Source organism: Oryzias latipes, chromosome 14 (assembly GCF_002234675.1).
Source record: "Oryzias latipes chromosome 14, ASM223467v1".
In the NCBI taxonomy this organism is placed as follows: Eukaryota; Metazoa; Chordata; class Actinopteri; order Beloniformes; family Adrianichthyidae; genus Oryzias; species Oryzias latipes.
Genome location: NC_019872.2, coordinates 16725832 through 16742427, shown reverse-complemented (window position 1 = coordinate 16742427; position 16596 = coordinate 16725832). Strand labels below are relative to the sequence as shown.

General features: G+C 38.1%; 1 protein-coding gene across 1 annotated transcript in view; it reads left to right on the top strand.

Annotated features, from left to right (window-relative positions):
* Positions 1-1595: 1595 nt before the first annotated feature.
* The window catches only part of LOC100049233 (androgen receptor beta), a gene marked incomplete at its 5' end in the record, with an annotated part of 30563 nt that continues 15562 nt past the window's right edge, over positions 1596-16596 (top strand). The window contains 3 exon segments of the mRNA NM_001104681.1: positions 1596-2875; positions 11072-11226; positions 11379-11495. Coding sequence (NP_001098151.1) covers positions 1779-2875; positions 11072-11226; positions 11379-11495 — 1369 coding nt within the window.

The window sequence follows — 16596 nt, the reverse complement described above, 5'->3', positions numbered from 1 at the left end:
TTTAAATACTTCCATTCGGAAATAAGAATCAATCTCAAACAGGACAGTACATCTGTGTCCTTTAATCTGTGCAACTAGATAGGTTTTCCTTGAACATTTAAAACGATAAAACATGAACTACTTTTTTTGTTTCTTAAGAGATGTGCGTTTCCATTATTTGTTCTTTCTTGTAGCTATTTGCACTTAAAAACACACACACAAAAACGTCTTCACATAAAGTTGTATTTCTGCAAAGACTTGGGTCAAAGACCAGTGTTTAGTTTAACTCTGCGTTTCAGCATAGTCCTGATTATTTTCCAGCCCTGACACACCTGATTCAAATCACTGTGACTCATTATTGGGTTTTCTGTAAAGCTGATGAGATGAATCAGTTGAATGAATCAGGAAAATAAGCAAAACATGTGGGCAGAAGAACTCCATGACCATGACTGGGGATCTTTGGTTCAACTGAAATTGAACACAGACTGACTGCACAGGGCACCTACAAGTGGCCTTCCTTAGTGCCACCTTTAATAGACCAAAAAAACCCAGGACATTTTGAAACTTGGCGGGATGAAGAACTGAAAATCCATTGGGAAAGCTAGGGAATTACAAAGAATGACTGATGGGATTCAAAGAGTTGGTGGCCTCCCAGAGTAGCTTCAACAGCACCCCTCAGGTTTTTCCAAATGCATTTTTTTGTCTGCTCCTTATTCAAAATGACTTGAATAAAGAAATACTCAGAAATGCAATTTTAAGCTTAAATTTCTCAAAATATGTTCTCCATCAAGAGAAGAATGCCACAAGAACACGTTAAAAACACAATTTTCATCAAAATGTGTCTGTTTTACTGTTAGGAAACAATGCAGCTAAATGTTGCATTAAATTGGACTAAATATTGGGACTCCAACCAATCATTAACCTATGCAATAAAGTATAAGTTCTGAAACTGAAACAACCAAATTAAAGTGTAAATATTTTTTTTAAACTTCAAAATCAACTACAACTAATTCGTTGGATTTATGGTTGGGTCCTCCGTGCATCTGAACTCATCAAAATTCCTGAAAAACAGTGTCAAGTAAATTGCAGGATTTTCTCTGCAGAAAAATTACCTGTTGCATATATTTGAATATGTAGGATACCCTCATCCCCTCCGACATGGTGGTGGAGGGGTCAAATATGTTCCCTTCGTCAACTGTACAGGCATGCAGGATACTCAGAACTACACTGACTGTAGACTTTCTGAACGATCTGCATCACTTCTGAACTCTTGAGCATAACAAGGATGAAGCAGTTGATTATAATAATAACCATTTGTCCAAACTCTTCAGAGTTGAGATCCCCCATTCACAAATTCTTTAAAGCCTCATTGTCATGTTGCTGCAAATATAAATAGGAAATGTTTGTGGTCACACGATGAAAGTCAGCGGGAAACCCTAAAAAAATGTGATGCACACATGCAAGTCTATAAAACGGCTGCAGGCGGCGGCCATAATAAATAAATAAAGGCTTTGTTTTGCTGCAACGTTTATACAGAGCGAGTAATAATATCTACTTTTAATCATCTCGTTAATTGAACTGCAGGGTGTTTTTATTAGTCCAAAGCGCGTGTGATTGAAGCAGCGAACTTACGCGCCTCCAACTCTAAACATCGTGGTTTAGGAGGAGTTTGCGGCTCTTGCAGCTCCTCTCAGACCTTCACCAAAGCGTTCCCATCTACGTGAGAGCGGCAGAGCAACAAGCAAGGGGACCTGCGGACACTTTTTCAGCGTGCAAAGTCCAGTGTCACTTTCTGGGAGATGAGCCAAACCAGCCGCCAGTTATCCTGCAGCAGAAACTGCTCACAGGGGACGAGGGGGAAGGCAGGCGAAGCGGCGGGCGCTCTCACCATGGCGCGGAAAAGCGAAGAAAGTGGAGGATTTTTCACCAAAACGCGCGCAGGAGGCAGACTCGGAGACTCGGAGAGCGGCGGCTACGGATCCGAGCGCGGAAACCCGCAAGTCCGTGACATGGAGACGCACTGCTGTCAGGCGGCTGCAGCTCCCAAGGAGAAGTTGCTGAGCGCTGACTGCCGCGTGGGGGACAGTCGCGCGTTCTCCGCCTGCGCCACCATCTCAGAGACAGCCAGGGAGCTGTGTAAAGCCGTGTCCGTGTCTCTGGGTCTCACCGTGGAGTCCAGTGAGACCAGCAGCGTGGATGCTCATGCTGCGCTCCCCCCGTGTGCGCCAAGCGACCAAATGAGCGCGGAGTGTTTTTACGGCGTCGACTGTCCCGGAGCGCCAGTGGCCGAGTACAGGTGTCCTGACCGAGCACCCCACGAGCACAAATACCAGCTGAAAATGTTCAGGAGTTCTGAGACTCCTTCACCTTACCACCACCCCAGCTCCACGCGGACATCCGCGCAAAACTTCCCACCTTGCGAGGTTGATGACATAACCAGCGCTGCCCACTGCCCCGGCTATGTCCCCCCCGCGTCATCGTCCGACCACCTGGCTCACTTCGGACACACGGCTGCAGGCAGGCCGTATGGGGGGTTTGAGCCCCCCGAAGGAGCGGGGGACGTCGGGGATGGCGCGGAGGAGAAGTCCGACGGGTATGCGCCAGAGCAGTACGGCGTCAGAGTCAAATGCGAGGGCAGCGAGAGCACAGGAGCGCCGTGGGCAAGTAATTACACCTTCAACAAGAGGTACAACACGCAGTTCTGGGGGTCGAGGCACTGCGTGAACTCCCAGGACGCTGGGGCGAACCCCGCGTTCATCTCTAACCCCTATGAGGGCAGCGTCGTGCGTCCGGAACAGTGGTATCCTGGCGGGATGCCCAGGACACCCTATCCCAACTCCAACTACATGAAAAGTGAGGTCGGTGAGTGGCTGGACGTTTCCTACAGCGACGCCGGGTTAGTCCTATCTTTATTATTTCAATTTTTTTATTATTATTTTATATTTGGATTAAAATGTCATCCTTTCTTGTTGGAGCTGCAAGAAACAAAATTTGATCATTTCTTTCCAGCTAAAAAGGTTTATTTTTAAATCTCCTGATCTAATCCGTGCAGATAAATTTAGCTGATTTGTCTCCTAGTTTTTCTTAAGGGAATGACAAAAAAAGACTCAGGCTGCCACTTTGATCAAAGGAAGTTTTGTTTTAAATACGGGCAAAGGAGTCCCAACAGGTCATGTGGTTAATGACAACCACTAAGCAAATAAAGGCCAGGGATGTCTGTTGTTCTCTGCGTGGACAGTTTAAAATAAAGAACAGAAAGAGGGGTAGTATAAATTCTGCTGTTTGATTTCTGTGGAGGGAATGCCTTTTTCTTACAAATCTGCAGGTATCATCAGTCATTTTGCAAGAGACATTTGGTCTCAACCCTTTTCTTACTTTTTGGTATTAATCCAAACCGTTCTTGGACGAACAATAACAAAGTAAAATAAAATCTTGAAATGATTTAATAAATAAGTCATTATTGGTGCTCTTTCACTGATTTCCTCCCAATGAGCCATCGGCGTGTGACCCAGAGTAACCCTGGCTTGGCTCTTGTGTCTGTTTTCAGCTTTGGGGCTGTGGATTGGACTCAGATTAGACCTGAGGAGTGACAGTTGTTTATTTCAGACTAAGGGCATGAACTTTCTGACTTCAGTGTCTCTGATTCAGCATGGTTGAATGTAGTGTGTTCTGTCTCGTTTTCCATGCACAGTTAAAGTTATCCAGATGTGTGAGCACACAAAACAGAAAGCTTAGATATTTATGGGAAATGTGCGTTCTTTACTCTTTTGTCCATTGTGAATTTTTTTTCTCAAATACCTGGAGCTAGTGTGTTTAAATGCAGTATTTCTGACTTATAATAAAGTAATTAATGAAACTCTAAAAAAAATGCACCAAACCATTATTGTGAAAAACTGCAGCAACAGTTTTTTGTTTTGTTTTTTTCATTTAAAACGATCATGTAACTCAGGTACTGAGTTTGGGGTTTTACTAAAAAAAAAGAAGAATTATCTCATTCACAAACTGCTGGTTCACCTGCCAGAAATATCTTGAACATCTGTAGAGTAAATACAACATAAGTGCGTTCCACAAGTGTGGGCCAGATCAGGACTTTTTTTCATCTGTGCATGTCGTAAAGGGAATATCCGTAGGGAGTAGAAACACTGTGAGCGTAAATCACTGCTGGAGATTCATATAACTCAAAGAACTCAGTAATGAAGCAAGTTCTAGGAAAACATTGTTGCACGCACGGTACCTATGATCTGCATCCATTCACGCTCAAATACGCCATTCCTGGCTGTTGACCAGGTGCCCTGGTCAACAGCTCTACACTTGAGGAGACTGCTGAAAGGGGAGGTTGAAGGATGGTGTCAATAACGACTGCTATTTTACGCAGTTTGCTCGAGTTTATATTGGTATATAAAGATGAGATTGGGGTGGTCCAAGCTGCACCACACATGTGAGGTCCACGTGTGATGCACAGATCAAACAGTGGCACAAACTTCTCCCTGATGAGGCCCCAATGTCAACAACAAACAGGAAGTAAATCCAGTTAACTCAAGTTTGGGATCAGGATCACGTCTACAATCAGCTAAACTCTTCTGCATTGTTTTAGGAAAGTCCTCCTCTCTCCATTATCCCTTCTGTCCTCCCTACAAATGGTCGTATCCATTTGTTCTCTCCTCCAACCCATACTCCTTTCTCATTCATTCATTCATTACATTGTTCCCTTTTTTATCAGTTTGTCCATCCATATATAGTCGGTACATTTGTTTTTCTGATCCATTCATTCATCCAATATTTACCTATCCCTTTCTTCTAATACTCAATTCATCCTTTACCCATCCACTCTAATCATCCATTCTCTTCCAGTTGCCTGGAAGCTCTCCTTATCCATTTATATTCCGTATCTCCTATGATTGTGTTTGAGTCCAGTAGAACTAATTCATCAGCATGTGAGGAAACCAAATTTCCTAGTAAACATCTCATTCATCTTTCACAGCATCACATGCATCGTTGTGGTTTCATATTGCTAGTTAAACAACAACAAAAATAAAGGGTAGGAGAAAAGAGTTTAAAAATCACAACTGTAAACTTTGACACTGAAAGTTTTAAGTTCATAAAAGGAGAAAATTTGTTTTAATTATAGGACCCCCCCCCCCTAAAGGATACTTAACTGGAGAAACAAAATTAATTGGGCCACCTCTTTTTATTAGACAGAAGCATCATGCCAAAGTATTTGTCAGTCTTATATTCTGCAAGTTGTCTTATTTAAAAAGATAAAGAGATGTCTATAATGTTCATCATAGAAACACTTGCACTGTGAAAGACAGAATGTCAAACAAATGATCCTGGAAATCACATTGTATGTTTTTTTTAAATATTTTTTTGTAGAATGGTGCAAAAAATAAGTACTTGGTCAATAACAAAAGCTCAATTCATTACTTTGTAATGTAAGCAATCAATCAATCAATCAATCGTTTCCTGTAAGTTTTCACCAAGTTTGGACAGACTGTAGCTGTTATTTTGGTCCATGCTTCCATGCAGATCTTGTCAAGAGCTGTCATGTTTTGTAGCTTTTGTTTGGACTTTTTAACTTACTCTGCAGACGGGATTGTCTGTATACTGAGGTCTGGGGACTGGATAGACACTCCAGAACAGGGATGGGCCGATATATAATCTTTTCCGGCCGATACAATAACTGATATTTCTCCTGCAACTGTGGCCAATATTTGCTGATACCGATACTTAAGTGTCTACAGAAACATGTTTAGATTTCCTTTTTATTTCTGTATTAGAAATGCGCAACTTTTCTTTTACTGGGCAATCACACTGTACTTGACCTTTTTAACATTCAGCAAAAGATCGCATTGGAAAAAGTATCACTTTAAAACTTTCATATAAATATATTTGCAAGCATTCAGACCTATTATTGAATATTGGACATAACTGTAAACCATACCTTTCCAGGGATCTATTAGGAACAACATGTATTTCTATCAAAAACAACATTTACCTAAAAAAAACAGTTAATTACTGACAATGACTGTAAATATAAGCTTACCAATCCATTAGAAACAGGTAAACATTTAAAAAATAAAGAGTTTCTGAAAACAGAAGCATATCGGTCGATTTTTTTTTTAAATATTTGACCGATACAGATAAACTCAAATTATACAAATATTGTCTGATACCGATACTGGGATAGATATATAGTCCATCCCTTATCCAGAACCTTAAAATGCTTTTTATGGCCAGTCCTTTGTTGCCTTTGTAGTGTATTTGCAGAAAATCAGCCCTAGCAAGATGTTTTCACCCTCATGCTTCACCGTGTTCTTGGGATGCAACCGTCCTTTCTTTCCCCGCCAAAAAAGACGAGTGGCGTTTATACCAGAGTTCAATTTTGGTCTCACCTGACTACATGACATTCTCAATCGTCCTCTGGATCATCCAGATGGTCTCTGGAGAACTTTAGACAGATCTGGAAATGTGCTGGTTTAAGTAGGGAGACCTGGAGCTCTGCAGGACTTGAATCCATGCCAACAGCATGTGTTACTATTGTAACTTTTATTACTATTGTGTCAGCTCTCTTCTGGTCAATGACTTGGTCTCACGTGTCATTCGAATTGTAAAGCACAGCAGGAACTTTAGGAGGCGGTATAGCCCTTCCTCAACCGTAGAAGACGAAGACTCGCGTGTCATGCTGCATTCACTCTGCAATCATTGATGTCTACTTCGTGATCATGTTTGCAACGGTTGGTACTTTCGTGTTTTGATCAGATGCCACCTTCGCGTCACTACTAAAGCCGAGTCTCTGATTGTTCACAGTGCTGCGTCGTGATTCAGCGTAAAAATGTTCCACTGGTTGACTGTCATTGCGCAATCAATATGTACGTAGAGCATGCAAACTGACATACTTTTGCAAACTAATTCAGGAAAAATTATTGTAGAATATTTTACTGTTCACTAATTGCAATGCAGTAAAACTTATGTTCATAAAATATTTTTGCTTACTAGGAGGGCGGTAAGAATGGGTGCCCTATCTAGACTACCCCACTTTGGTGGGACACAGCCTGAGTATATGGATGGATGGATGGATGGATGGATGGATGGATGGATGGATGGATAGATAGATGGATAGATAGATAGATAGATAGATAGATAGATAGATAGATAGATAGATAGATAGATAGATAGATAGATAGATAGATAGATAGATAGATAGATAGATAGATAGATAGATAGATAGATAGATAGATAGATAGATAGATAGATAGATAGATAGATAGATAGATAGATAGATAGATAGATAGATAGATAGATAGATAGATAGATAGATAGATAGATTTCTATGGGAAGTTTAGACAATGATTTAGTGCAGTGATCAGGAACCGTATAGCTGGCAAGCCATTTATGGCATTTTTTATGCTAGCATATAGCTTATGTGGGACCTTAATTTTTTTATTTTTTTTATAAGGTGAAATTGAAATTCATGAACTAGACATGTAAAATTTCAATTTGCGAGAATGCACCATACGCCGAGCATCAGCAGTACCATACATGACGCAAAGCTCCAGAGACTGAGTACCAGCACTATCACCTTTTGTAAAAAAGAAGATTGCCCATCACTGTACATTAATAATAATCGTCTAATTGACTACTGAAATAATTGTTAGTGACAGCCCTAGGGGAGATTATCACTGATTTTGTAATTCTTCCATTTTCTATTAATTGCTCCAACAGTGGATCTCTTGTCTGTTGATCCCAGTCTTGGTTAGGTGCATCATTTTATCCCTGATGTCTTTAAACAGTTGTTTGGTCTTGGTCATGGTGAAGAGGTTGGAGTCTGACTGTTCACAGATGTGGACATGTGTTTTTCATATGGATAACCCGTTCAAACAGGTGACATTAATACAGATAACACGTAAATGACATAAGGGCTTCTTAAAGAAGAAATAACAGGTCTGTGCGGGCAGAATTCTTTTTTTGTAGTAGCTAAAAATTTATATTCTGCATCAGAATATAACTAAATTCTTTAATAATAAAGATAATTTTATATAATTTCTTTCATTCTTTTTACATTCTGTGTCTCACAGTTGAGGTGTACCCATGATGAACATTACAGACCTCTCTCATCTATTTAGGTAGGACAACTTGTAGAAGTGGTGACTGACAAATCCTTTTTTGCCCCATTCTAAAACCAACATTCAGTATTAAAGTGCCAGGGTGTGCGTTGAGGGCAAGGCATGACAATGTTTTTAAAATAAGCTCTGTTTCATTAGCTAAAATGGTTCAGTTCAAAACTTTGAAATGCCAAAGACCACTAAAACTACTATAAAACCTCTCACACCTTTTTTTTAAATGAGATTTAAATAAACACTTGTTACTAAACCAGCTTCTACAAATGTAAGCTTCCACATCCCAAATGCAAAACTATACAAAGCACATGCAATAAAACCCAACATCAAAACAAAAGGAAGAGTCTGCCTGTCAGGCAGGTTACTTCACACACAGATAATGCAAGCAGAACGTCTGCAGGTGGCTTGGAAACCAGCTCAGCTCCCACTAAAACCAACCTTATTTTATCCACTGTGTCCTGATCAGAGTCATGAGAGTCTTGTTCTGTCAATATAAGGCGGTGATAGGGTACAAACATGGACACCAGTCTCTGAAATAGATCTTCTCTTTAAAAAAGGGATAATTTTATTTCAAACAAATTTTTAAACAAATAAAATACCAGATTTATTGTTGGTTTTCAAGTAAAAATATACAGATTTTTTTTAAAAATAAAAATGTTACTTTTATCCAGTTTCAATCAATATGCGAATACCTTTAATATCAAAATAAAATACATTTTAGAATTGAATTTGCACCAAAAATGGTGTTAAATGGAAGCAAGTTGAAAATAATAGATACAACAGAAATGAGCTAACTAATTATCATGGTAGGTAGACCCAGAGTTATCTGCAACAAGTGGTTTTGGAACCGCTTAACACTTTCATTGCTAAATTGCAATGTAGGTTACTATGTAATTCAGGGCTACACTTAACTTATCACATTTAATGGAAAAAACACTGAAGAATATCATTTTATATGATTAGCAATAAGTTAAGGACGTAATTACACTGTAAAAAATAGTGTACATTTTACAAAAAAATGACAGAATCACACTGTAAAAAATACATTTTTACTGTTCTTTTTAAGTAGTATTCCTATTTTGTTTTTGCTGTAAATAACAATGTATTTACTCTTAAAAAAATGCAATGCAACACTATAAAATTAGCAGACATACATTCATTTTTACAGCAGAGGTTGCCAGAATTTCACTGTAAAGAAATACAGTAAAAATACATTGCTATTGTTTTATATTACAGCTTATTTGGTGAAAATTACATCATAATTTTACTGTAAGAACATCAAATTTATCCCACTAAAATTGCAATGTCAGTCTATATAATAATAAACACATACATTAATTTTTATGGTAAAAACCTGGAGTTACATATGTGGACAAAATTAACTTATAAATGACCAAAAATGTTTTGGGTTTTCCTAAAAGTCACCAAAAAAAGGAAGTATATTTTGTGTGGCCTATAGGGAAAGTTTAAGCAAAGTATTAATTGATTCATAGCAATTCAATTAAAAAAAAGTAGAAATCAATTCATTAAATTTTGCTGAATTCATTTTTCTTTAAACTCTATTTATTGTGGTTTTCAGATAAAATTAAAAACTCTGTATTATTAGTGTATTTGTCTAATTATGTGAAGAAAAGTTTCAATAACCAAACAAAATTGGTTAAATATAGATTTCTTTGAATCATGCTAAATCAGAATTGGAGTTAAATTGTAAACTTGTGAATCCAAATTGAATCTATTCTATAGCTTATCAGTCTGCTGCTGTCTGTCTGTGTCTGATGCCCCCCTGTAGATAAAACAGCAAAAAGAATCCTTTTCGTGTTTGGAAATTTGGAAAATTTTGGTCTCCCTGAGAAACTGAAGCAGCTGTTGTTGTTCGATAAAGATTAACAACAGTCAATAAAAACAAATCACGAAGGCACTGAAATTGAATTTTCCTGCAAACATATGATTCCTCTTTTGAATAACCATTTGATCTGCTAGATTTAGAAGAAACGGGGTTTGTAGGACATACTTTATGGGGGGAGTCATTTAATAAATCACTCTTGATAATGCAGTGTGCTTGTTAACAAAGTAGCACTATTTTTCCAGGAGAACTTGCAAACACTTCTGAACAATCATGCTAGTGTCCTTTTCGGTTGGGGGAGGGTTGGGATGGGATGTTTGAAGGTCTGCGTCACCCTGGATAATTGCTGGGTTAGAGAGTCTGAAAGCTGAGCGAGACGCAGCAGGTCTTCGAATAAACACGAAAGAAATCTGTTAATTTGCCCTTTTATTGACGAGTTAGGAATAATTTAGTCTCTCCCTAATAATTAGATTGTTTCAAATGGGTGGTTTCATAAATGTGGTTGGTATCTTTATATTTAGACAAGAAGAAGGGCTAGATTATGTATTTAACGTTAACTTTGTCGTCTTTTTCTAGTTTTGGGTAAACCCTTGCAGATCTCGTTCAATCTAAGACAAAAATCTTCCATGTGTTCCGATTAAGCTGCGTGACAGTTTTTATTTCCGCTTTTTTTTGCAGTATTTTGTCCAGATGTCTTTAAGCGTAGTCGAGACACAGAGGAGGATTCATCCTTGTCCGTCTCATGCCAAACCTTATTATCTCCACCGCACGTCACTGAGGCAACGTTATGTCTGTGTCGCTTACTATCTCCCAGTTTCAAGGCTTTAAGCCATCACACTTATCCCACATCTGCCACCCTCCTCCCAACAGCACCGCTTGCATTTAAGGCTGTCCCTCATTTTTGGAAATCATTGCACTCTGCCCTTCTTAAATGCTTCACCGTACAGACAGTGGTGATCTTTACAGCTTTCGTGTGAAGTTTTGTTCCATAAGACACAGTCACTCCGAATCTACAAAAACAGTGAAATCAAATCAGCCTGTTGATTTCCAGTTAAAATAACCATAGCATTGAAACCCTTTTATGACAGGCAGGTCTTGTTCATGGTTCTCGTGTTCTTCATGTGTTTGACAGCAGGTTCGAGGCTGGCAGAGAGCACATGTTTCCCATGGAGTTCTTCTTCCCCCCTCAAAGGACGTGTCTGATCTGTTCAGATGAGGCGTCTGGCTGCCATTACGGCGCCCTAACTTGTGGAAGTTGCAAGGTCTTCTTCAAAAGAGCCGCTGAAGGTAACGAGGTCCTGGTCTCTACTGGATTTTTAACTCCACCCCATCACGTCATTTTAATTTGCTTTTAATCAAATCCAGTGATCTGTTTTTAGTTTTGCTTGTATGTAACACCTTTCAGTAAGAGGCTATTGTTCCATCTGTTTCTTACACAGGCAAACAAAAATACCTGTGTGCGAGCAAGAACGACTGCACGATCGACAAGCTCAGGAGGAAGAACTGCCCCTCCTGTCGACTAAAGAAGTGTTTCGAAGCTGGAATGACTCTCGGAGGTGAGATGAATTTACATTTGCAAACCTTCGTCTTTAGTCATTGCTGAAATGAAATGTAGGTCATTGCTGAGAGAAATGTAGGAGCATGAATAGTGAAAAATCCCCAGGATTGAGGCTTCAAACCTTCCAATGCATCACACTGCCCATGAAGTTGGATGTATGAAAGTACATAAGCTTTAATTCAAAGCTTTTTTTTTTTACATCCATCAGGTGAGAAGGCACAATCCTAATATTGCAAATGTTTAAACTCCACGCCAAAGTTGATGACGTTTGCTGTAGAGAAAAAAAAAGTTGCAGAATTGAGCATCAAACAGTGAGCAAGTGTTTGACCATGAAAGGCTTTCCTGTTTTTTTACATGTTACTAACAAGCTTGGGAGTTACAGGTATTGTGAAATGTGAATACGGTAGCGTTTCTAATGTGGATGAAGTGTAGCATGCTACAAACAAGTTCTAGACTTACTGTGAACACAGTTAATGTCTGACTTACAGACTTATCTCTGACTCTTTTGACTCACTTGATGTGCCTTATAATCCGGTACATCTTATGTATGACATTAGTTTTGAAACTATACCACTCACTGACGGTGCGATTTATAATCCGGTGTCCGCTATGGAGTAGAAAAAAGGGTACTGTTGTAAACCAAAAAAAAAAATTTAATTAAACATCACATGCAAATTATTCCCTTTTTTTTTTTTTACAATTTAACAGCAACTTTAAAGCAAGTTAGGTAGATCTCAATGTTTCTAGCACAGTTTTAATTAAAAAAAAGGAAGGACGCTGTGGTTTCTTTCAGTACAACACATGGCTGCTACTAAATTAAGGAAATCCATTGTTAAATATTTTATGACATTTTTTTGTACTGCAAGCCTCCCAAGAAACTCGTTTAGCTAATTTATTGTTGTTGTTTTTTTTTACCCAATTGGCTTTTTGCCAGATAACATAGAGCCAAGCTTAAAAAATAACACACTCCACAACAAATTTGCCATTTTATTTGAAACGTTATTCTTTCATGCCACTGAGGCCTCTTTTTTTTTAACTTTTGACAGCCAATCACAGACAGTGTTTAATCCAACCGCAAAAGTATTGCTGCATACCTGTTGGCTCGCTGCACAGTTTTGCTTATTGAGCAACATGTTTGGTATGACTAATAGTTTTGTTTGCTTCAAGGAAGATACATATAAATTACAATGACGGTGAATATGCCAAAATTAGCTTACGGGCCATTAGACTGCACTGGACAAATTTTTATTAAAAAAATATGAAATTAAGTTTTAAGGGTATTAAGTAAAACTATAAAAAGAGTCAAATTTCATACTCACGAATATTTGAATATTTTGCAATAGGTGACATGTTCCAAAATATGGAAAGTTAAAGCATCAAAACCACAACATGTGACAGAAACCTATAAATATCTCAGCAGGTGGTGCCATGATGGCTTTAGTTATGAGCTGTCCTCTCAGCTGTTACTTAAAGTCACTTAATTCTCTTAAATTCCTGATACTAGTGAGAAATCGAAAGCAGCTGAAATAGGAAAGGCAGTTTGATCAAACAAACGTAATAATAAAGCAGTGAAATTTCTTACTATTCAGCTGTTTTAAACGGTTGATCGAAGGGAAGGAGACTTTAAACTGTAAATTTCTCCAGAAACCAGACGGAAGATGAATTTATTTGGTCGTGAGTTCACAGCTGAGTCACCTGTGTTGCTGTAATATTCTCCACTTGTGTTGACATCTGCTGTCGGATGTGTTTGAAATTTAAAGAGTTCAATTAAATCTGATGACAGATCTTTTATTCAAATGGAAAGATTGCAATCTGCAACATATTTGTAGTCAGTCGCAACATGCAGCCTCAACACATCTTTAATTAAAGTGGGGGAAGAGCCCTGCCGCTGTGTTAGATGTTTTTACCTGTCTGTGAGTGTGTTGCCAAGCTGTGATGTGAAACCCAGACTTTTCCGCCATTTACTATAATTCTGCTCACTAAACCACAGTATTGTCTGCATACATTTAGGTAAAAACACATGAAGGCTGATTGATAAGGAGAGTTAACAAAAAAGAACCTATGGACCCATTGATAGAAATAGATTCGATCCCAGACATGTTAATAATAATCGACCAGATATGGTTTAACATATTTTCTGAGCATTTAAAGTCCCACTCCAATCATCTTTTGACCTATTTTAAAAGCGTTCCCAGTGGTCTTTTAATTATAACCATTAGGCAAAATAATAATTAAAAAACTGACTTTTTTTAGGATGTAGTTTCTGCAGAGTGGAAGGATTTCATTATAAATTCACCTCTGAGTTGTGGGTGGGACTGGTGGCGCAGAGTAACCTCACCCCATAATTTCCTGCACATTTCAAAGCAGGGAGTTTGTTTCACAAATAAGCTCTTCCACGGCATGTTTTTCATCTGCTCCTGATTCACAACGGTTTGAATATATCCTCACTCATCAGATGGAAAATGCCACAAGAACATGTTAAAAACACTAAAAACTGCATTTTCAAAGGAAAAAAAAAAGGAATCATTTAATGATTATGTTTAAATGCACACATCTTTTCTTTTATGAAAAAGAAATTTAAATTAATTGTGTTTACATCTGTAATACTAGATCTTCCTGAGAATATTCTGCATTATAAATGATACGCACAGTGGTTACCTTGGTTAAAATCCCGACTGGGACCTTCACGTGAGGAGTTTGCATGTTCTTCCTGTGCATGCGTGAGTTTTCTCCAGGGACTCAGGCTTCCTACTAGAGTCCAAAAACTTGCTTCATAGGTTGACTGATTACTCTAAAATTGCCCCTAGGTATGACTGTGAGTGTGTATGGGTGTGTGATTGTATGACCCTGCATAAGACTGGAAAATTGTTCATGGTTTTACTTCGCCTTCGCCCAACATTAGCCAGGTTAGGCTCTTGTAGCCCAGTGACCCCAAAAGGGATAAAGCGGGTTAAGAAAATGGATGGATGGATTTCTGTCTTATTATAACCTAAACAATTATATTTTGAAACAGCTTAGGTCCTATCTTAAAGTAAATTATCCTAAGAAATGAATCCAGATCACCCCGATGAGTTTAAATAAAGTAAACAAAGTTAAGACATACAGACAGGAAACACCATATAATTCAGAAAACATAGTCACCCAATAGAATGAGCCATAAAATGATCAAGAAACTGTTGTTATTGGATGTTAAATACTAAAATACTGAAAGAGAATTACTACCTTTTTTATCCCAACAATTCAAGAGAATGACTAAATAAAAATAGTATACTAAGTTTGCAGTATCTTACTTTCGGAAAGGAGGTTGTTTTGAATCAGTTCTGAATTTTGGTTTGTATGTAAAAAGTCAAACTCCTTCAAGTTAAAAACAATGCATCATGAACATCGTCTCAATGCATCATTCCGCTGATGTTTTTCAGTGAAGAAACAGCCCGAGACCCAAGGTGAATCATTGTTTCTGCAGCAAAACTGCATGTTGTTTACACAGTAAAAGCTTAGGGATAAAAGCGGTTGATTCATCTGTTTTGTTACTCTGCAGTTTTTGGTACCGTAAGTAAAATGATGTGTACTAAAACTTGATTCCAACCTGAATTGTAAAGTCAACACAACTATTCTTTTGTTTGGTTTCACTGCCAAATGTTTACATCTAATAAAGTCTGATTGGAGACGGTTTGATATTCCAACATTTTAGATTTGTCAACACCACATGGCACAAAAACATTTCTCTTGTGCATACGTACAGAGTTTTATACTATAAATACATACAGTCAATATGCATGTAATATATAATAACAGCAGTGCGACTTCATACTAAACCAACAAAGTACACAGCAGAGAAATGGAAGTCCTAAAAGTGAAACTATTAATGGTTTCCCAAGACCAAAGTACTTTATTCTCTGTACACTGCACATCTTAGCTGGTTCTCTTCAATTGCAGCATCATCACAATAGGGGATGTTACTGATAATCAAGCCCCTGACTGAGCTGCCATGCAATTTAGACCTCTTCCATTCACTTCTCCTTACTGTCACCCAGACCTACTCGTCATATTAGGCTGAAAGATTGACATGTAGTGGACTAATTTTAGTCTTGTGTTCAATTTTCACTCTCTTCCATTTTCTCATTCTGTTAACGGTGAAAATTGTGCTGGAAGCACAAAGCTGACATGAGACACGTGAATTAAAGCTGCAGACAGGTTGGTAATTTCGCCACCAGTCAGTGACAAACCCATGGAGGGAAAATGTGATCTAATGCTGTGATTGTAGTAAAAAGGCTCATCTTTTCAAGTTGTGGCTAAAAAGTTCTTTTCACTTATGTTCTCATCATGGACTTGTAATTCACTCCCAGCATTTCCCAGGGAAATTTATGGCAATGACTCGTGGGAGTGATTGTAGAAAATGATTATGTATTTGACCAGATTTTTCAGAATTAAATTTTTTTTTCATAGCACTGGCAGAAAATGAAAGCTGCAATTTACTAATTGCTTTTTGAATAGTATTCAGCAAAATTACAACACCTATTTGCCTGGTGTGTCTAGAAAATTTTAGAATTTATAGTCAACATATGCCATTTTCTCTTTTACTTTTATTTGTGAAGTTGACGCCTTTGCGTTAGACTTTGTTTTTATCTTTTTAACATAAAAACAAACCTTTTAATTGCAGTTTTGCTTCATTTTAGATCCATAGTATGTCTCAGTAGTAATTACATTCCCATATAAAAGCAGGATGGAGTCTAAAAAAACCATCACAGTGGTTTTATTTTTGCAAAAACCTAAAGTAAGCTGATTATCCATCTGTTTTTCCTTTCTTACTAACGGGGAGATACATTTTAGACTGGTTTATGTAAAAAAAAAAAAAAAGCCTAAAGTCTGCAATTTTAATAGCTCTCTAACTTTACATCAGGCACTTTTTATTGTTTCACAACCACCATGTTGGGGTTAAACCTTTTTGTTTAACGATTGACATTAACAAAAGTTTTCCGTCTGTGTGTCGTTAAAGGAAAATCTGTCCTTCGAGTGTCGGCTGGTCTGCCAGCTTTTGAGTCACCGTTCAGCTTTCATCCAAAACAATCAAAATCCATTTGACATCCAATAATGATACA